General features: G+C 31.1%; 2 protein-coding genes across 2 annotated transcripts; both read right to left on the reverse strand.

Annotated features, from left to right (window-relative positions):
- Window positions 1–2,299: 2,299 nt before the first annotated feature.
- On the reverse strand, window positions 2,300–4,373 carry LOC117918984 (hyoscyamine 6-dioxygenase-like). Its single transcript, XM_034835985.1, has 4 exons — window positions 4,123–4,373; window positions 3,755–4,005; window positions 3,355–3,673; window positions 2,300–2,797 (listed from the first exon to the last, which is right to left on the reverse strand). Exons 1-4 carry the CDS (start codon window positions 4,327–4,329, stop codon window positions 2,549–2,551), a joined length of 1,026 nt encoding a protein of 341 aa, XP_034691876.1. The 5' UTR covers window positions 4,330–4,373; the 3' UTR covers window positions 2,300–2,548.
- Window positions 4,374–20,772: 16,399 nt separating this feature from the next.
- LOC117917688 (aspartic proteinase nepenthesin-1-like) lies at window positions 20,773–22,471 on the reverse strand. The gene has a single exon (XM_034834048.1). It carries the CDS (start codon window positions 22,259–22,261, stop codon window positions 20,951–20,953), a length of 1,311 nt encoding a protein of 436 aa, XP_034689939.1. The 5' UTR covers window positions 22,262–22,471; the 3' UTR covers window positions 20,773–20,950.
- Between the last annotated feature and the right edge of the window lie 325 nt (window positions 22,472–22,796).

A 22,796-nucleotide genomic window follows, 5' to 3' on the forward strand; every position in this document is an offset into this window, starting at 1 on the left:
ATTACCTCTCCAATCCTTAAATTACAAATCTCACTTATTATGTGATCAATTGATATACTCTAACTCCAATGAGCATATATTAAATTTTTACTAAAGGAAATGTTATAGTCATAGCCTTCTAGATCACATGTCCTTAGGATATATCACCCAATGAGACACATTATTTCAAACCCATGTGATATCATTGTGTCTATATTGAGAATATTTGTTGCCACCAATCTCCATCAATAGTGACTCAATCCATAGAGATATGTAACCACCTTGGGGACTTACCCATAAGTCAAAACCTCTTGTTCACTTTGACATAGACTCGATATCCTCTTAAGGTTGAAAGTCCATGCAATATAGTAACTTGGTGAATCATGACAATTGATAGTCTTATATCATGATTCATAGTAGGTCCTATCTAATGTGTATCACATACACTAGTGTACCCATCTTGACAACCAAGACAAGTCATCCATCTAATTAGGAGATAATGTACTACAATTTTTACCGGATTACCCAAATTTATAAACTGATTGTGGATAACTTATCTACTTACAAGAAATCCATAACTTGTACAATGTATGATATATGAATGTATATGTTTAGATATCCAATTAATGCAAATGGGATAAAGGGAAACTAAGAAACATGAATAAATAAAATTTATATATGTATCTCAATCTGTCATATCATGTCATGTTTTCTAGGGCTCAATCCTAACAGAGCTTATATGCCTTAGTGACATGTTATTTAAGGGTCAGATATTTGAGTTCTTTATTCATGTGTGCATAAATGTATTTTTTGGTAAATATGTAAAGTTGCAAAAGAGCTTATGAATGGTTTTTCTAGATTGCATTAATTAATTAATTGAAACCTAATAAGACTAATCAATTAATTAGGATCTAGTGGACTAGATTAAGTGACCCAAACTCAAAATGAACTCAAGTCACTTAAACTCATAAGCAAACCTATATAAATCTTCTTAAGGTTTTAAGGATTACAACTTTTGCTATTCAGTCTTCTAAAGAAAAGAAGAGAGTCCTAGCCTCCTTCACTTAAAAAGGATTCCACTATTCTCACGTGCCAAGGTCTAAGAGAGAGGTATCGGGCGAAAGACAAAGTTTTCAAGATTAACACTGCCTGTTTCATCAATTATAATTGATACGGGAACATCCATATCACAAATAATAATTTTTAAGCACCTAGATTTAAGATTCATTGTTTTGAATGCTTCTATTGTGTAAACCTAGAATCCTTAGGAGGATAGTGGCACGGTCTAGGGCTTATAATGAATTAATTCAAAGATTTCAATTGTATAGTCTTACATGCCTATCTCTATCTCATAACCTTTTCCTTTATGACTTATAATATTCATAGAGATATTGCTAATAGATTTTCTTATTTTATAAGGAATCTAGTTACAGTGGTATACAAAATATAAAGAATCTAGTTACAATCATATATAAACTTAGAAAATATGATTTTATGTAGAAGAGAAACAATAGAGTCGTTCTAAACCAATTTTTTTTCATTCATTTTTGGTATTAACTAGATCACTATTTGACTTTTAAATTATTTTTAAAAATTACAAGACTTGTTTATAAATCTTGTTTAAGTCTTATTTAATTTGAAGTTTATTTGCCTAGTGATTTTTTTTTTTTGTAAATATATAATATATATGTAAAAAAGAAATTAATCAAGTCATTTAAAATAAATCATGGTCTATAACTTTCTAATGTTATTGAGTTTTATGACTTTTTAGTACTAATTAAATCAATTTTTAAATTTCAAAGTATTTTTTAAAATTTATTAATTTTATATATAAAGTATAACTTGATTTGAAATTTATTTTCTTAATAAATTTTTTTAGAGAAGTTAAAAGAAATTTAGAAAGGCAAAGGAAGATCATATTTGAAGTTTTTGGTATATATTGGTATTAGATTGTGGAGTGAGAAAAAGAATGATCTTATGTTCAATTTTATTTGTTTTTTATGGTTTTTTTTTTAATTTTCTTTATATTTTTCTTTTGTTTTTAAAAATAGGTGAAAATAACTTGTATTTGTTCCCCAAAAGTTATGCTCCATTTCACTTTTTTTTAAAAAAATTGGAAATAAAAAACAATGGTGAAACAATGTTATGAATTTTCAACACAACTTTTTGTTTTTAAAAATAGATGTTGCATTTTAACCATACGACACCAAATAGACTTTTAAGCTTTTATGTATTAATTTTCTATCATATCCATTTGTTTGGGATTTATAAGTCATATATATACAAGTACTGACAATAAAAATATAATACTATCTTTAAATTAATAAAGGGTTATTTATCGACAAACCAATAACCCTGTTAAAATAATAATTTCTCTTGTTTCAATAATATCATTTTACAAATTTGAGAAACTTTCAAGCATGTCAAATTCCAAAGTTTAAAGAGATTATAACTGAGAAACACCACCATTTGATTTCCAGGACTATGTGCATGTATAGTCGCTTAGCAGAAATTGTAGCATGGTGAGGCCATCCATGGCAGTAGGATGTTTGGTTGAGTCACCTTAATATTAAACTTGGAGCTTGTATGGGTTGAGGGCAGTTTCAGGGTTACCAGTCGCGGCTGTGAAGTTTTTAAAGAAGTCTATGAATTTAAAGGCCTTGTAGAGCGGGGGATTGCTTGCATTCACCAGAGCTTCTGCAGGCTGGATGACACAATCAGGAGAAGGGTTTATGAAGGTGGTAGTAGTTGTCCGAGCTTCCCTTGGATTTGTCACCACCCGGTGCTCAGCGCCTCTTAGCTTCCCATTACTGATAACCTACGGTCAAATTAAACACAGTTTATAATGCTAAACTATAAACTACATCAAGCATCATGAAATACCTGATAAGGCTATGACCGTTATGACAGGGTTCTGAAACTTGGACAGGAAAATCTGCCAAAACTTTGGGAAACATTTAGCTATTTGTGACCAAAATAGAAAGAGGAAACATTATGATTGAGATTGTAGTGGTCGCAATCCTATTTATAATTGGCTGTGCGAGTGTTAGGATCATGGGCTTAGTCATTAAATCAATTGGTAGGTCAACCTACTCTCTTTACGTGGTTGGAAAGTCACACTTACACAGATCCTGGGGTTTAACCATCCAAAAAGGTAGATAGTGAGGCTTGACCCATCTCGAGGCTTATGGAAGTGTCTTAACTATCTCTGACCTTATACACTCATCTCAAGATCATTCAAACGCCCCATTTTTTCCCAGGACCAGTATTGTTGCATGCCTAATAGCTAGACTTGGTCAATAGGATTATTAGCTGAAAACACTAAATCATAACAAATCTGCAAGATTTCATGCAAGAGAAGGGAGATGAACATACCTGTAACTGGTGGCCAATGTTAATAACAAAAGCGTATGGAAGAGGCTCAACGCCCAGCCATTGCCCATCTTTATAAACTTGAAGCCCATCCACATCCCCTTGAAGCAGAACGGCTATGAGGCCAGGGTCAATGTGTTTAGGTAATCCCAGGGTCAAACTTGGGTCTGGGCACCGCGGATAATGATTCACTGACAGTAACTGTCTTTTGCTAAGTTCACCTCCAAAATAGCCCTGTTCCAATCCTAGTCCTTCACTGATCAGATCCAAAATCTCCAAGCTCAACTTCCTTACTTCAACTGAAAAAGGCCCAACAATTTCTCTGAAATTTGAAGGGCAATCATGATTGAGTTCTAAGCACAGTTAGTTTGATAGTAGTGTTGTGGTGGGTTGCAGAGTTTACCGATATTTAGTGGGCTTTTCAGGCCAAAACTGCACATATTCTTCTAAAGGATGACAAGGGTGTTTTAGATTATCCCTCCACAAGTGCACCTCTTCAATGTCATAGTTTAAATTGCTTGTGTATAGAATGCAACTTTTGTCTATGTCGGTGGAGTAAAGGCTTGCCTTGTCTTCAGCCGGCATGTTGAAGAACTCACTGAATATGCTCCTGCTCTCATTTATTAGATTATCTGAAACCCCATGGTTGATCACCTGTTTACAGTATTTGAATGAAACCATTCTTTCATTGCATTAATATATCATTTTCTTAAACTAAAATCAAGCATCAAAGAATTTCATTCATATGTTTGATCTTAAGATAGTATGAACCTGAAAGAATCCAAATTCCCAGCTGGCTTCCAAAATTTTCTGGATTGTTTCAGCTCGATCAGGGCTCGTTGCTTTCCCAAGATCAACCACAGGAAGGCTTTTGCAAGGAGGAACAATGAGCTTCCCAGGTCTTTGCCCTGGTGGAAGAACATAATTTTCAGGCAAGGATTGAACATTAATAGACCAGCTTGAAACAAGTTTTTCCATCTTCTCAGCCTAAATCTTCAAAGGAATACACTGGTAAGGATCATGGACAACACACATTCATAAGGGTTGACTTGGGAGATAGGCTGTTACTATCAGCTAGCCGCATGTTCCGAAATTTTAGTGTATATTCTCTTTCACAACCTTGTCATAGAAAAGAAAAAAATGGAAGTATATTCCCTTTCAAAACCTTATACTAAATCCTCCAGCTAAACATTAGCAGAAAAAAACAAACAAGGAATTTGAGTTTATGTGATAACTAACATTGGGAATCATTCATGGGCTGGAAAAGCTAGAAATGAAACAACATTTTAAAACAACAAACAAAGTGCTGGTGTGACAAGTTGCTGATAAAATCCAGGCCTAGTTTGCGGTTTCAGAGACGGAGGCACAAAAAGAATTCATATTTCTCTGCTTTCCCTAATATTCAATTCAGTTACGGCATATCAAGTCAGCTACCGCAAATTGAGGTGACTTGAATTAGTGACAAGCTACTGCAAATTGAATAGGTTTAGACAGCTACAGTGAAGCATAAAGTGCGGTTATTATCATGTGAGGCAACATGAAGCAAGATGTTTAGGTCATCTACATCAAACAAGGGGACAGGTGGGTTCCTGTCATACTTAATTGGCACAATGCAAGGGAAATTGCTTCCTCAGTCTCCATTTTCATTAATTACTCGATTAACGAACAAAATTTCAGTCTTTTAAAAGACCATCTTTGAAAAACCTGTCTTAGTGGGCAACACCCCATGGGGGTGAATGAGTGGAATTTAAAAATTTTAATATTAGAGTTGAATATCTAATCAAATTACCTATGAAAGGGATCGAAGTGATTTTAAATCAATTAGAAACACTAGATTTTAAATCAATTAAAAATTTTAATATAAATTTTTCATAGAGAAAATTTAATAAATTATTCATAAATTATCATGTATTTATTATTATATATATTCATTCAAAATATTCGGATAAGGTTTTTGTGTTTTTCAAGGACAAGCTACTCTTTAAAAAATTATTGTAATTTAATTATAATAATTTTAATCTCTTAATTGATAAAACAACTTGGATATCTTTAAAAAATATATAATAATTTACGTTTTTAAAATAAAAAATATAATAAGATAAAAAATGATTAATATAAAAAATGACTTTTTGATAAAATAATGAGAAATGTGAATAAATCCACCAATATAATCCTTGAGAAAATACAAATGCAATACAATTCTCTGTAAATCCATAAAAAAAATAACATTAATCTTGAAAAAAAAAGTGTATAGATGAGGTAATCATAATCCTAAAGAAAGGCATTGGTAACATTTATCCACTAATTGAGATAAGAGACAATCATAATTCACATATAATTTTTTTGGTAATCATCTAGATTTTTTGTTTTTAACTAATTACTATAAATAATTTTTTTAATCAAAATTTATTATAATAACCCTAAAGATATATAATATCAATACTTTAATTTTTAAAATTAATTTAATATTTAAAATTTAATTATAAATTTTTTAATAAGTAATAGTGATTTTCATGATTTTTCATTCTATTCTTGTGGGTTTGTAGAGATTACACTTCAAAAAAGTAATTGATAATTATAAAGAGTTGAATTTATTATTTAAGATAAAAAATACTTGCGTGAATTATTTTATCATGTTTTATAATTATTTGATAAATCTTTCTAAAAAAGGTTGTAAAAAAACTAATTTATAAGAATGAGTGAAATTTTATCACTCAAAACACTTACGGTAAACTAAATGACATTCAAATGAAATTATCTTTATTTATTTATTTATCAAATTTAGATGATATATATTTTAAAACTTATCATAGATAAAGATATTATGAATATGTATATGATATGAGACATTTGATTGAAAGGAATAAAATAAAAATATATTCGGAACTTGTTGTCAACAATTAAACAATATGTCATTTAAATAATTATAATTATTAGTAACTACATGATTAAACATAAAACTCTTAAAATCAAATAAAGATAACCCATCACTAAAAAAATATACAAATATTTTTATTGGACTTAGAATTTTTTTTATTGGACTTTTAGAAATTTTCAAAATTTAACTAATAAACTTTTTAGAATTTTTGAAATAACTAAATATAAATAATTTGAAAATGATAAATTTTGTTTAAAGTTATTTAAGATGATACAAATATATTGTCATTGAAACTTAGACAAAAATCACAAAACCCATCACTTGATAAAATATCAAATATTTTAATAAATTTTAGTTTTATTAACCATTAAATAACATATATAGTTTAAAAAATATTTTATAAAATTTATTTATTATCCATTAATTTCTATTTTTTTATTAAATCTATTCTTTTTGTACACAAAATTAGTATTTTTAAAATTCTTAAAGAAATAAAAATAAATCATTATTGTTAATCTTTGATATCAAACACCATCATAACAAATTATCCCTAGATATTTATGACATATTCATATAACTATTTTGATAATTTTACCATTTTTTTTAGTCGACCGTTATTAATTTCAAAGGAAAAAACAACATTGTCAATTTAAAAGGAAAAAAATAATATTGTTAATTTAAAAGGAAAAAACAAGAAGTATATAAGAAATTTATAATTAAATAAAAGGAGAAAACATATTAATAGAAAAAGAAATAGAGAGAAAAAAAAAACAAGTCTATCTATATGATAGAAATAACATTGAGGAAAATTAACAAACCTAGAAAAAAAAAAGGTAGAATATTTTTTAACTGCAATTTAACATACTAATTCAATATCCATTTGATAATAGAGAGCATAGAGAAAAAAAAAAAAAAGACAAAATAAAATACCTATAGAACAAGACAAAATACATTTGATGGTAGAGGAAAAAAAAAGGCACCAATTAGCAATAAAACACTCAGAAAATGTTCAAAAAAGAATTTTAACAATAACTTCAGAATTAGGTTCACAACCACCCTTAAATAATCATCAATTTAATTTTGACAAATATTCAAGAATCAAAGATGAACAAAGTTCCATAATTTACAAGGATATTAGACAAGTTCAATAACAATTAAATTATACAAATCATTCTCTTCAACATTTAAGTCAACAAACAACAAAAATTTCTAAATTTTTGTTTTCTTCTACCCCGGGAGGGAAGATTGGAGAAAAAGAAAAATTAACATCAAAATCTTCAAAAATTTCCTCAACTTTATCATCATCATCATCATCATCTTCCAAATCTTTAGAACAACCTTTTATTATTCTTATAAATGCTGCAAAATCAAATATTCAATTAGCCACACCAACAGAGAAATACAAATTAGATTAGATAAACTCAATATTAATGGTATTAATCAAAATAAGAATCAAATTCAAACTATAACAAAAGGAAAATCAGAAATAAATAAAATAGAATAACAATTCAAAATGTCTCCTGATTCAATAGAAAACCCCCTACAACAGTCAATGTAATTTCTAATAATTTTGTAAGTAGAAAAAATTATTATTCAAAACTCTCTTTTCCTGATGTTCAATTAGAAGAAAGAAATTATCAATTAGTTTCTAGTTATGATGGTAGCAGTTTTTATGAATGGAATATAGATGGAATGAGTGAACATCAAATAATTAATTTACTTCATCAAATGATGATGGCTGCTAATGCTTATAGAATCAAGACTAGTAATTCTGACTTTCATGTTGTTGGCGCCTTAGTAATAGGATTCACTGGTTTACTTAAAGGTTGGTGGGATCATTATTTGAGTCAAAATGATAGAGAATACATATTAAATGCAAAAAAGACAATAGTCAAAGAAGAAGGAACATCAGTCCAATCTTATGAAGAAGATGTTGTCAATACATTAATATTTGCAATAACAAAACATTTTATAGGAGATCCAGTTTATTTTCAAGAAAGAACTTTTGAAATCCTTAATAATCTTAGATGCCCAACACTTTAAGATTTCAAGTGGTATAAAGATATGTTTTTGGTCAAAGTTATGACAAGACATGATTGTGGAAGTCATTATTGGAAAGAAAAATTTATATTTGGTTTACTCACTTTATTTGCAGAAAAGGTTATACAAAGAATAAGAAATATTCATAATGGTAGAATTCCTTATGAGTCATTCACATATGGAGAACTAATTACTTTTGTCAGTAATGAAGGTTTAACTCTTTGTACAAATCTCAAATTAAAGAGTCAAATGAAAAAAGAAAAACAAGACAGTAAAAAAGAATTAGAGAAATTTTGTTCATATTATGGTTATGATACAATAGTTGCCCCTTCAAAAAGAAAAAATAAACAAAATAAAATAAAAGGTAAAAAACCATACACAAAGTCAAAATTTCAAAAGAAGTTTGTAAAATCTACTTCTAATAAATCAAAATCTTCAAATAAAACAACTTTAAAAAAGAAAACACCAACATGTTATAAATGTGGAAAAGTACGACATTACTCAAGAGATTGTCAATTAGAAAACAAGATCAATTCATTAGAAATAAGTGATAAACTTAAAATTTTAATGATAGGATTAATGATTGATAAAGAAAATGAAGAATCAAATGAAAATTATGACTCAGAAGAAGATAATCAAATACTGATAACACAAGAAATATCAAGTGAAGAGTCAAGTCTAGAAGAAGAATCAGATAATAAAAAAGATTGTGTTGATATTTGTGCATGCTCATATAAATCAATATATGTGATTTCAAAATATTCAAAACCTCCTTTTAATCTTATTATTCAAAATTATGTGCCTTTCATAAACTCAATATATTTTCAATTTTGGTATAATAAAGACAAAAACATTAGATATTTGTTTTATTCTTCAAAAGAGATACTAAAATTTGAATTTCCTTTACAAATGGAGCAAGAAAGGATTACATTTGGGAAATTTACACTTCCAGTAATTCCTAAAAGTAATCTGTCGTTCAAGATTCATAAAGATATAGAATGAGTAGACAGATCACAAAAATGCATTTTGGACAACCTTTATAATGCAAAAAGTAATATTCAAAAGTTGGAAGCTTTAAATGCCTTATCTTTTCATTTTAAACAGTTAAATGATAAATTAGAAAGTTTTTCTAACACTTCAAGTTCTGATATACATTGCATCCCAATGGATATAGATCTTCAAAATTTCATTTGTAAGGAAAAAACAAAAGAATCTAAAGCTACATTTTCAAAATCTTTTCAAAATGAATTTCAAAAGGAATTTTCAAATCAAAATAAAGTTCTAAAACTTTCTAATGAAAGCCAAGAATTTCAAACTTCTAGATTTTCATTTTTCAAGCAAAAGATTTTGGATCTTCCTCAAAACCTTAGACAAATGATCAGTGAAAAGGCTTAAGCTATAAGGGAAGCAAAGCAAGAGCATATCATGCAATTTCTTGCTAACTGTAGAACTTTTGGAATTACTATTCAAGGGATGAGCTTCACTTGGATTTCTCATTATGACAACAGTTACAATGATTGTCCAAAGATCGATCCCTTGTGTAAGGAAATTCCATTAGAAAGGTATGATTGTAAGTGTGCTCTTACTTACAGTATTTGCAAAGCCAATATTGACTTAGACAACTATAAACCAATAATCATTAAGTTGAACAATGAGTCAATAGAACTAACTCATTCTCTTCTCATGTATTATGGAGTTCTTTATTAACTAATTTTCTCCCATCCTGATCAAACCGATGGATTTGGAAGAAAATTAGCAGTCTGTGTTTTAAATGCCTTCATCGGAGATTTCAAATCAGTTGAACTCATTATAGAAAGCAAACCTCCTGAATGGTCAAATGATAGAGGAGTTTACCCTGCTCAACACCCCATTCTTCTTAAAGCCAATCAAAGAAAATATCAATTGTTTGGAACAGAGAGCCCTTGGCCCTATATTAAATTTAACCTCAAAAAACAAATTAGACATTGGAGGTTAAGAATGATTTCAAGAAATCTTGATTATGAGATTTATAGTTCTTCTAACTATAATCTCATTGCTGAAGATAACATTCAAAAAATCATTTCTTCAACTAATTTTCCAGAAGTCCATATTCTTTTCCAAACTCAATTTACTTATCTTGTTGATAAGTACAAAAAAAAATATGTTCTTGAGAAAGAAGCCCGACAAACTTTTGAAAAATATCTCTTAGAAATGCTCAGTTGAGAGATATCAAACATCTTTTGTATGTTTGTATTTATCCAGTAAAAAAAAAAATTGTGTAAAGTCTGAAAATGTGAAAAGTATGTAAAGTTAAAAAAAAAAAAAAGTGAATAGTGTTTTTTGTCTTTCACCATGACTCAAAAGTAACCAAATGACTCAAAAGCAACGTGATGGAAAAGAAAATAAAGAAATGAAACAAGAAGAATAAAATGCTGCAGACTTCATTCATGCTCCTGCACGTGGAAGTGGATTAAAAAATTTTCAAAATTGAAGACTCAAAACTTCTTTTCAAGTTCGAATCCTTGCCTATAAATAGAGCTTCAAAATTCATCAATGGGTAGAGTTTGGAAAGAGCTTGGCAAGAGAGCTTCATAGCTTGAGATAGTGAGAAATTGAGAGTTTAAAAATTTTCTTTTTTGTAATTTTCCTCATCCAGTCTTTTGTATTCATCACTTTGAGTCATCCCTCTGCTGTCAACAAGCTTGTATTCAACAACTCTCTGTAATCAAGGTATATTTTTAGATTCAAATATTTGTGTTTTTATGTTTAAATTTCTGCAATAAATTAGATAGAATTAGACATTAAATATTTCTGTTTTTATGCTTGGAGTTCATTAGACAGAATTAATTAAAGACACAATGGTCACAAGTACAATTGAGTTTGAAAAAGGAATATAAATAATGGTCTTAAATGAGGAAAATTGAATAGTCATTATGGTTCGGGAATGAATAGAGCATATAAGGGGAATGAATGGATATGAATGAGTATAAATTAAAAAATCATTATGAATATGAATATGAAATGAATCAATGTCAACACGCATCAAAGGGAATGAATGAGGGTTTTTTTATATTTTTTATGGATTTATTGATAGGAAAATAAAAAAAAGTAATAATGATAATTGTCATTGGTGGGTAGGAAATGAAGGAAATAGATGGGGGTTTTTAAGTTTTTATTTTTTGAAAGAAAATACAAAATAAATTGATAATTGAATAAAGTGAAAAGGAATTGAATGAGAAATAAATGGTATGAACTAAAAAGTATTTAGATGGGTGAATGCATATAATAAGAACAAATGAATATGAATGAATGGGTATGTACAAAAAGTCATATAAAGGGAATGAATGAGTGTATGAAAAATGACTCTGAGAAATGAAATGATGTGAAAAAAATATTTTTTTTAATAGACTTTTTTTTAATGAAAAATATAAAATAAATAGATATTAACCATTAATATTTATTTTGATAAATAAATAACGAAAAAAAATCAATTTGAATTGATATAACATTGAACACTTTGAATTAATATAATAATAAATATATGATACATGAATAATTTATTAAATTTTTTCAGTGAAAAACTTATATCATATTGAAATATTTTTTTTAAATAACAATATATTATTATCACAGGAATTGAATACACATTAAAGAAAAATTCTTGTTTAAAATATGGATTCGAAAAAACAAATTAATTCAAAGCAATTTTTTTTTTGTGTATTTATTTGATTTTTATCTAAATTTTTTTATTGAATAAATTAAGAATGAAAACTTAAATTATGATAAGTTATAACTTAGAATTTTCTTCTACAATTTATCTTTATTATAAAATTATCACTAAGGAAACAAAAAAGAAAAAGTTGAATCTACTTTTACAATTAAACATACTATATTACCTTAATAAAATTTGAGTTAAAATAATTTATTAAAATTAATGATAAGTAGAAAATTCTGGATGATTATAAATAAATTTTGACTTAAAAGAATTTATTTGAAGTAATGATTCGTAGAAAATTCCGGATGACTATAAATAAATTTTGACTTAAAAATAATTTACTTGAAGTAATGTTGGATATAAAATATTGGATGACTATAAATAAATTTTGACTTAAAAGAATTTACTTGAAGTAATGATAGGTATAAATGTTGGATGACTATAAATAAATTTTGACTTAAAACAATTTACTTGAAGTAATGAAAGATAAAAAAAATTCTAGATAACTATAAATAAATTATGAGTTAAAATAATTTATTTGAAGTAATGATAGGTAGAAAATGTGGGATGACTATAAATAAATTTTGACTTTAAAATAAATTATTTGAAGTAATGATAAGTAGAAAATTTTGGATGATTAAATAAATTTTGAGTTAAAATAATTTATTTAAAGTAATGATAGGTAGAAAATTCTAGATGATTATAAATAAATTGACTTAATTTTTTTTTTTAAAGTAATGATAGGTAGAAAATGTTGGATGACTATAAATAAATTTCGCTTATGACTGCCATATAAATTTCTTAGAATTTTTTTCTACAAGAAAGAGCAAACACAACCTAGAATAGTTCTAACACACAAAAACCTAACTTAGGATACTAGTTGTAGGGAACTCTGAATTACTTCATTCATTGTCCCAAGATCAAGTTAGGTGCATGTGATCTATTCCTAGGGCTCTCTAGTTCTAAGTACATCGAAAAAATGACATTTAAAACCAATAATAACAATAGATCTAAAGATAAGTAATCCATACTTGAGAGCTTGATGTTCCTAGATCAATTCTTATCGATGTAGAATGCTTCAAAACTATAGAAGATCTCGTAAACCATCAATTTTCTGCTCGATAACTCAACCTTGAAGCTTGGCACATAGATGGTTTGAAGGGTAGAGGCTAGTGCTCTGTCTCTGGAATGTTGGGAGAATGATGGTGGAAGAAGCCTGAAATCCTAACCTTATAAGTGGTATTTATAAGGTTTTTACTAGGCTTAACTAATTTAAGCCCATCTTGGGCTTACGTAACTTAATTTAGCCCAAAAATGGTCATAATTGATTAATTGGTCTAACAAGGTTTTGATTAATCAATTAGCCCAGTCCAAAGATACTATCCTTTAATTCTTATGCAATCTTGCATTACTGCCAAAACAACCTTATGTACATAAATGAACTAAGAACTAATTCATCCCTCATAATTGTGTCATCAAGGTATATGAGCTCGGATAGGGACCATTAGGACCCATAGGATAATATTGATTCCTTTAGAATTCAATTCTGAAATTTACTCATTAACTCACTATAGTAAGTCAATTATACTCCAATACCTTATGCATATTACAATGAGACATTAAGTGTTTGGGTTTGTAAACTACTATCCATTGTACACATTATCTCCATAAAATGGTGTTCACAATCTAACAAGGTGAAAACTATCAACCTCTCAAGATTACACAAACTAACCTTAAGTTATAGATCTTCCTATTGTACAACTCTTAATGTACCTAAGTCATTCATAATACAAGAGATGTAAGCTAACATGCATGGAATAAAGAAAAATTAAAGTGCAACTAGAATATAATTAAATAAATAATAAATTCTAAAATTTGTTAGATCATGTCATACTTTTAAGGGTTTTATCTTAATAATGGGCTAAGAGAGGGCTTAACATTAAGGCATAAGGCAACCATATGGGTAAAAGAGGATTTGACATGCACATAGGCTACCTAAACACGTAAGCAATAGACTGACAATTATAAGAAGCTAATTAGACACATGAGTGAGTTTATGCTTGGGAGGGCTCAACAACAAGGTTTGGGCAAACACATGCATGACATAAAGAAAGTCCTTGGCATTAGAGCTAGCCTAAGTAAAAAAGACGCTTTGGCATTGGGGTAAGCCCAAGTAAAGGGTTGGTAACATGGTCTTGACACTAGTGATGGGCTGACATATAGGAATTGAGGTATGAAGACACCTAGCACAAACTAAGTCAAACACAAGGTGGCAAGCAAAGGTTAAGCAAGTTGTTCTTAACATAGAAGAATGGGTTGTTGAGCTTAAGGGTAAGTGACATTGATTAGGAGACACATAATTCATGTTGCAAGATGTGGCAATAGCGGAAGGGATTTAAATTGATTAAGGGAGACATGGAAAATGACTAAGACAATAAGGTAGTTGAAGACATTTGAATTCAATAGGTTGTTCCTATAATGTGCTATTTAGTTAGGTAATTGAAGCCTATAAATAAAGATATTACCAACCATTAAAATTATTGAGCTCACAAAAGATAGCGTGGAGAGAATAGGTTATGTTCTTATAATTGTGTAAAGTAATACAATTTAGGGGAAAGAATTACCTTATAATTTGTTTTGTCTCATTTCTCTTTGTTGCTTCTTTGTGCAATCTTATGTGAGCAAGAGTAAGTTGTTGATTGGAGCCAAAATATTTGATATGATTTGTGCACCAAAGGACATTCAAATCATCCAACTTGACCTAAATTGATGCTAAGGCCCTAGCCATGAGTTTAATTTGTACTTTAGAGACTTATCTCAGGTTCAAGGGAAGAAAATGGTGCAAGTTGAATCATTTTAGATTTTGAAAGATCAAAAAATGGTTAAATGAGGAAATAAGTGAGTCAAGACTCATGGACCACAAGGAAAGACAAGACGAGGATATCATGAGTTTGAAAAATGAGAAATGACCATTATGGAGTAAAAAGAAGGCAATAAAACATAGGAAATGAGGTATGGAACAAGATTCGGTTGTATGAAAATTTAAAACTCAAAAATCTAATGGTAATATATACTCTGAATTTGAGGACAAATTTGGAGCATTTTTTGGAGTCCATTTTATACATACTATATGTCATTTCGAAGTTCGAGAAGTCAGGAGTCCAATGTTTTAAATGATGTATAAATCGGAGATGAAATGAAGAAGTTATGACCATTTGAAGACAACTGCACCAAGCTGAAGGGTCATTTCGAAATGATTTCGAAACCCAACTTATGAATTCGAAATCCACTTCGAAATGACACCAATTTAAAATTCACCCATTGCTACTTCAATGTTTCGCCTCCTTTACCTTGAAAATTGCATCTAGGCCACTTCATTTGCCCTAAGTGAACCTCACACGACTAGAAATCACCATTTTATTATTTTTTAAAATCATTTTTAGGAAATTATTTTATAATAAGTGGCCAATGAGAGTGTGTCACATGTTAGGTAATTGATGATATTATATAAACTCTCTTAATTCTAGGTTTTAGGGATCTTGGATATTTTTCCAGAGAATTTGACGTTGAAGGTGGAAGAAAACGAGAACTTTGGTTTGTTTTCTTTTTCTTCTTTATTAAATATATTGTTTTTAGTTTCTTTTGATTCAAATTATGGATTTTTACCCTATTATGGATTGTGAATGTGACATCACCCCCATGAGAGGCTAAGAACCAACTTGGGGCTTGAAGCATGAAAACCTAGGGGTTAAGGAACCTGTAGGGACAATGGGTAAATTATTATAACAATGAAATTAATTATTGGTTGGATAACAATTTATCAATTTTTTTTTTATTTTATCCTTGTGAGTTAGTTTAGGGAATGATATGGTAGGTTATTACTCGATACTAGTGATTCTTGGTAATTCTTAATCATTGGTTATCTTCATCTTCCTATCAAACAAAGCTATAATGAGTAGGAAAGGTTAAAAAACCAAATCTTAAACTGGTAATCAATCTCATTCATTTGATGGTTTTAGGAATCTATTTTAAAAAGGAAAAATTAGGTTTCAGATGCAATTTTGAGTTATAGAACTCAACTTGATCGCAAATGGCCAAGAATCTCAAAACCCTAAGATCATATTACTTAAAAGACCCTTGTTTTCTCTAATTTCTATACCCTAGGTTGGATTGTGGAAAACCCCAAACTTGAATAAATTGAATTTAAAATCAATATTCATTTTGTTATTAATTTAATTTCTTTTACTTAGTTTCACATTATTCACATATTGTTTTTCACTTTAGGATTTAAACAAAAGCAATTCATTTATTCTAGTATTGACAATTTCCATAAGCCAGTCATTGAGGACGATACCCGGAGTACTACAAAAGTTGTAGTGACTATTTTTCTAGTTTTTCTTGATCAAAATTGCTACGTAAAAATGCTAAGTATTTTGGTACAATAGAGAAGTCTGGTCAGTTGCCTTGAAGGGTTTGTAAGCACCACACATCATTAAAAATTGAGGAAAAAATTCAAGGGTTATGACACTAACTATGGCTTAAAATAGTCTCCATAGGCTTAGTACCTATCAAGAACTTAAAAATTTTATGTGGCAATTTGGCTTCAAGAATTCCAAATCTAATATGCCCATCTTGATCTTCCTATATGATCATAAACGTTTGTATGTACTATTATTATATGTTGACAACATAAAACCGATGGTTTCTATTTAGCGTTTAAATTAAATGGGCACCTAAATCGAACTGAATCATTTGCTAAGCTATTGTGACTTGTTGATCTACGACCAACCACTCTGATAGCAATGCAATACAATCTTTACGTAAGGGTCATCCTATCCAACATTCTAACATTAAGATATGTTTTAGCTTTGGATGATTATCATAAGAGATTCCCAACATATCATAAGATTCTCATTCTCTAAAATTCGCACACAAAAGACTCCTTACCTTAGAAATGAGATGAGTAATACATCTGATGAGCACTGGTGAAGAATGCAAGCAAGGACGAAACTTAAGCATTATTATATTCCATCAAGAGTTGAAGTTAGCAAATTCTGAGGAGTCAACATTAATTTATGCCTAATTGCTCCACATATAGTTCCTCAAACCATATTTTCTAAACGAATTAGAGCCAATTCGAATTGATCTTGTAAGATATCCACCACATAATGAAATATTCATGTCAAAAAATGGATTTTTGTTCAAGAACAAAATCTTATTGGAATTGTCCATATTCAGTTCATCATTTAGAACCATATCACATTTTGGATATGATTAAATAAGATGAATTGAGATGGAATTTGGAAATAAGAAACAAATGTTCAACCATTTTTTCTAAAGAAGAGATTGAAGAAGCAATGTTCAATCTAAGGGAGCTTCAGGCTTCAACTCGAGAAGCAGTGCCCCTTGAATCCTTTTCAAAGTAGACATTTCCTTTAGCTTTGGATTTCATAGTTTGAAGAGTTCGTCCTTCTTGGGAAGCCCCATATAATAGGAATACTACATTTCTTCACCAATTCATTGACTTCTTAGTGACCATAGTTTCTAGCAATCTCAACTATTTCTTAGGTGTTTAGGTCATTCTAACTAAAATAGGTTTTTTTGTCTTCCTACACAATTGAAGAACCTAACATGGTTGGTGCCAAGAAGTGCTCCACTTTGTTATGAACCACAACACCACTAACACCACATGATGACAATATTGCCATAAATTCAATAGCTTATAGTTGGAAGTCTCCAATATCTTGAAATGACAAAGCCAAATATTTTGTTTATTGTTAATAATAATAATAATAATAATAATAATAATAAATCTCCTACTTCATGCATAATCCCACTTTTATACATTACGTAACCACCAAATGAGTCTTAGATACCTTAAAAAAATAATTAATCATGGTCTTCCTCTTACATACAAAAACTCTTCTCATCTACTTGATTCCTTTAACATTGACTATGGATTGAAACTTGGATGATCATATAAGGAAATCTAGATTACTTCATTCCTTGGTTCTAAATCATATAGAGGGTATGCAATTTATTCCCAAGGCTTTCTAGATCTATGCACAGTGGAAAATAAAACATTTAAAAACTAGATCTAGAGATTAGGATTATTTTACCTATGATCTAGATGTTCATAGATTGATTCAAATCCAATGAAGTAACTTCATAAGCATCGTAGATCTTGTGAACCCAATGATCTTTTGTTCAATCTCTCTTTTCATAGATCTTGGCATAAGAAAAGTGTGGTATTCTCTCTAAAGAAGAAGTTTAGTGTTTTCTATATGGAGTCTAGAAAACAATAGCTAAGAGTGAGGCCCTAAACTCCTAAGGGGGTTTATATAGGCTTTCCTTATAGGTTTAAGTAACTTGACTCCAACTTAGGCTTGAGTTACTTAATCTAGTTCATTTGGGTTCTGATTAATTGATTAGTCTTATTAAGCTTCAATTAATTAACTAGCCTAATCTAGAAATACCATTATTAAAATTCAATACAACATTAAATTTTTACCAAAACGTCCTTATGCAAGCTTATGAATTACAAACCATAATTCCCTATATAAAAAAAAATGTGCCACAATGAATCAGGAGTTCAAATGAGGACCACTAGCATCCATTGAAAAATATTGGCTCGCTTAAAATCCAATTTTAAAGTTGACTCAACATCCCACTATAAAGAGTTAATTACACTTCAATATCTTATGATATTAGAACGAGACAAAGCTTGGCTTTATGACCTACTATCCATTGCATGTAGACCTCCTATAAACCGGTGTCCATAATCTAACAAGGTATGTGCTATCATCCTCTCAAGATTCTCTCTCTAATCTTTGACTTACAAATTTTAGTATTATGTAATCTAGCGTGTGTGGTTCTAATATTCAAAACAAGTTTGATACCAAAGTTCCATTTTAGACTAAATTTTCCTCCTTAAAGTAAAATTACAGCTCCAACATTAGACATGCGATACAACAAATTTTTATCATAGGTCAAAGGAAAGGAGTTTTTTAGTTGATTTTCAATTTGAATCATTTCTATGTCTATCTTTGAATTATTATACTTTATGTAATGAGATGATGATTCTAGAATTTTATCATGCTGACTATATGATGTAGCTAATGAATCTTCAATACTTGTAGATCTGTTTAACATGGATAAGTTATTGTCTAGTTTTTCAAATCCGTTCAACTCATATGAAGAACTTGCTAAAGTGTATGCATTATGCATTATTTAAATTGTATGCAGAATTATATGATGTAGAACTATCTATCGTAAGAGATTTGGATGAACTAGTTCTAGCTCTACTTAATTCTTTCATAATACTACTCATTGTCATGAAAAATAATCACAATCTTATCCTTAATCAATGCAAATAATTTTCTAAGCAAAGAGCACTCTTTCTACCCTCAAACACTGCTATCTAAGTTGACAAAGCCATTCATAGAAGAAATAATAATAATAATAATAATTAATTTTCTGAATAGGGACCACCACAAGTGGATTAACATGGGACTTACACTCCTTTTGCTCTCATGCATCGCTATCTAAGCTGACCAAGTTGTTGCCCTCAAACAATAATATCTAGGTTGAGCAAGTCGTTGCCCTCAAACACCACTATCTAGGTTGACCACGGAAAGCCATCACAGAAAATAATAATGATGATGATGATAATGATAACACCACTATTTAAGCTAACCAAGTTTTTGACACCGCTATCTAAGCTAACCAAACCGTTCACAGAAAACTATGTAGGTCTCATAAAAAATAATGATGACGAAGCTGCTCATAGGAAATAATAATAATAATAATAATAATAATAATATTTAGGTCGACCAAGCCGTTGACACTGCTACCTAGGTCGATCAAGCCGTTCCCATAAAACTATTTGGGCCTCACTGAAAATAATGATGATGATGATGCATGGAAGCCTTGTCCCACATTTGATAAGAAAGCACGTTTGTCTCACATTGATAAGAAAGCACGTTAGGCAGACAATAATGGAGGTGAGAAGCCTATAATAATAATAATGCATGGAAGCCTTGTCCCACATTCGTGAGAAAAGCATATTAGCCAGATAATAATGGAGGTGAGAAGGCTATAGTCTCATGCCACCTTCACGTTGTTACACGAGTGGGTGTGTAGATGATTGCATGGAAGCCTTGTCCCACATTCATAAGAAAGCACGTTAGCCTTGCACTCACTTTAAGTGATCCATATGTTTCACATATACATCACAACAGTCTTATACTCTTATTGGTTGTGACCAACCATTCTTCCCCACAAATTTCAGACATCCAGAGTTGATCACTCTACCCCATGAAAATGATTTCTTTCCATGTCTTCCTCCACAACCACAACAATGAATTCTATGCTTAGATCAGATTTTAGATCTAGTATTTATAAAGGTTATACGCTTATAAACAATTTATACTAAAATATTATATGATATTTTTTTTCTTGAAAGAAAGGGATATTTATTTATTATTATTCATTTGGAAACTAAATTAAAAAAAATGGATACAAATAAATATGGGTGATTATTAATGACGCCACAATATTAATAAAGAAAAGTATATATTTTTTTTCACAAGGGTATATAAATGTTAATCTATGTATTATAACAGTAGTGCATGTGACTAAAGTATATAGAAGATATGCTTCATAAAATCCCAGAACTTACTCATAAAATGGGTATGCAGTCACGTCGAAAACTGGTATTATAGCAGCCATCTCTAGCATGATAAATTGTGATAATTATCTGGATGTTCAATTTTTATGATATATACGACGTTAAAAGCCCATATAGAAAGGAATCCCTAAAGACTCTCGATCATCATATGCTATATAACTTTCAAAGAAAATAAGCAGTAAGCTTATTAATTGCAGTATGCATGTGGTTTCAGAAACTAAGTAAGAAGATATCACAGCTAATTGAAATAAAGCCAGAGGGAAATTAAACAAACAGAGGGCAGATGGGTCACATAAAGTCAAAGCTGATTGCACTGCGCTGGAGCAAATGAGATTGTCTCCTTCTCAAGATCATGCAGCACCACGATGTTCTGCTGCTGAAAATTACCAAATATCGACATCCCGCTCAAACTCCCCATCGTCAAACAAATCACTCTCAAAGCCGAATCCTCTATAATATAGTTTTCTTTAGGAAGCTTCAAATCAACACCTTCAAAGTGAAACACCAGCTGTGGGACGTCGACTGGGGATGCGTCCGGTGGTAGGGTGAAGCAAAGTTCAAGCTCGGTCGAGCCGGACGCGTCAACGTCAAGCTTCATCTGAGAAATGAACTCCTTTTTTAGAGCAGCAAAGGCACTGTCCTCTAGGTGGGTAATCGTTGTGCCAGAGTCGATGATCAAGCCACCACTCCCATCATCCTGAATCGAAAAAGTGGATTTTTCGATGGGTAAAAGCGTGTCGCCAACGCTGATTCCTTCCAAGGAAAGGTAGTAGAATGATGGACGTGAAGGGTTTTGGATCAATGGGGTGGGGATTGCACTCTTCACAGTAGCTTCAGACCCCACCAAGAGAGTACTAATACCTTTGCTATCATCAATGGAGGTCAAGCAGTAGGAGAACTTGGACACACCCAGCTGGGAAATCAGCGACAGTGGTCCTCGGCCGAGCCCCACCAGCCCTGCCCCCTGGCTGAACGCACGTCCGTGGTTGTCTTCCCCACACCCGAACCCGATTTTGGTCACCGAGGCATCGCCAAACGTGAAGGTTTCAGTGGCTAGAACGCCTTGTGTCGAAGAATGATCTCCGTATGAGTAGCGATACTCGCAGCCGTCGCTGCATGAAGAGATCGGAAGAGCGGCACAGAGGTCGCTGCTGCATGGCAGTTTCGAGAACGACGATGACTTTTCCGGATCGAAGGTCGGAGTTGGTTGATCGAAGCAAACCTTGCAGGGCTTGCACTGAGTCCAGATAAGGTCGCTGCCGGTGTCCATGATAGCAGAGTAGGTCTCCGCCGGCGTTCCGATGGCCAGATTCATCAGAAACTCGCCTTTGCCGGCGTGCACTGGGGCTTCAACGGACGGTTCAAACGACGTAGTTTTGGCGCTCAGGCGTTGGAGTCTCAGCCTCCCACGCTTCACCGCACGCTGTAGACGTTCGAATTTGGTGTAGTTTCCACCGGAGTCGACGTGCCTGAGGCTGACCCTGAACCCATTTTTTTCCGGTCGTTGATCGAGACTTCTCGACGTTGAAGCCGCCGGAGAAAACAAAGCGGACGATACTGCCAGAACCAACAATATCACAACAATCATATGAGAAGCTAATGAAGCCATCAGTTCACAGGGTGATAGCAATTGAACGACGTCGTTTTACAAGGAATGAGATGGGATACTACTGAGACGACGTCTTTTTATGAAGAAGAAGATGATGATGGGTTGAGCCAGCTGTAGGAGAAGACAAATGGGCGCTATAAACGGGGGAGACGCTGAGCTGAGACCAGATCAAAACGACGTCGTTTTCGTATGGATCAGCGGGACGACGTCGTTCACAAAAGTCGTTTCACAAAAGGTACGACGACCCACGACCTAAAGTCGTTTCACAAACGGATAAGACGACCTATCTTAAAGATGTCTTTAGAATTTATGTTTATATACTTCAACGTTAGCATGGTCGGCAAGTTAATGTTATTAAATGACACCTAAAAAATTACTATTTATAAGTCGATCAAAGAATATATCTCAATTATATATCAATTATTATAATATGTAAAATTGCAAATAAAACCGTTTGGTCATTTTGATCGCAAGTAAAAAAATTATTATTTTCAACATTCCTTATCGCATGAACATGTATTTATTTTTCCCATTC

This window comes from Vitis riparia, chromosome 7 (genome assembly GCF_004353265.1).
Source record: "Vitis riparia cultivar Riparia Gloire de Montpellier isolate 1030 chromosome 7, EGFV_Vit.rip_1.0, whole genome shotgun sequence".
Taxonomy (NCBI): domain Eukaryota; kingdom Viridiplantae; phylum Streptophyta; class Magnoliopsida; order Vitales; family Vitaceae; genus Vitis; species Vitis riparia.

Bases quoted from the DNA above. Each gene is read 5' to 3' on its own strand.
- LOC117918984 (XM_034835985.1), bottom strand. From the start codon at position 4,329: ATGGAAAAACTTGTTTCAAGCTGGTCTATTAATGTTCAATCCTTGCCT. The intron at 3,674-3,754 runs GTAAACTCTGCA...TTCAAATTTCAG, and splicing joins GAAAAGCCCACTAAATATCG to AGAAATTGTTGGGCCTTTTT. The intron at 2,798-3,354 runs GTATGTTCATCT...ATTTGACCGTAG, and splicing joins ACATTGGCCACCAGTTACAG to GTTATCAGTAATGGGAAGCT.
- LOC117917688 (XM_034834048.1), bottom strand. From the start codon at position 22,261: ATGGCTTCATTAGCTTCTCATATGATTGTTGTGATATTGTTGGTTCTG.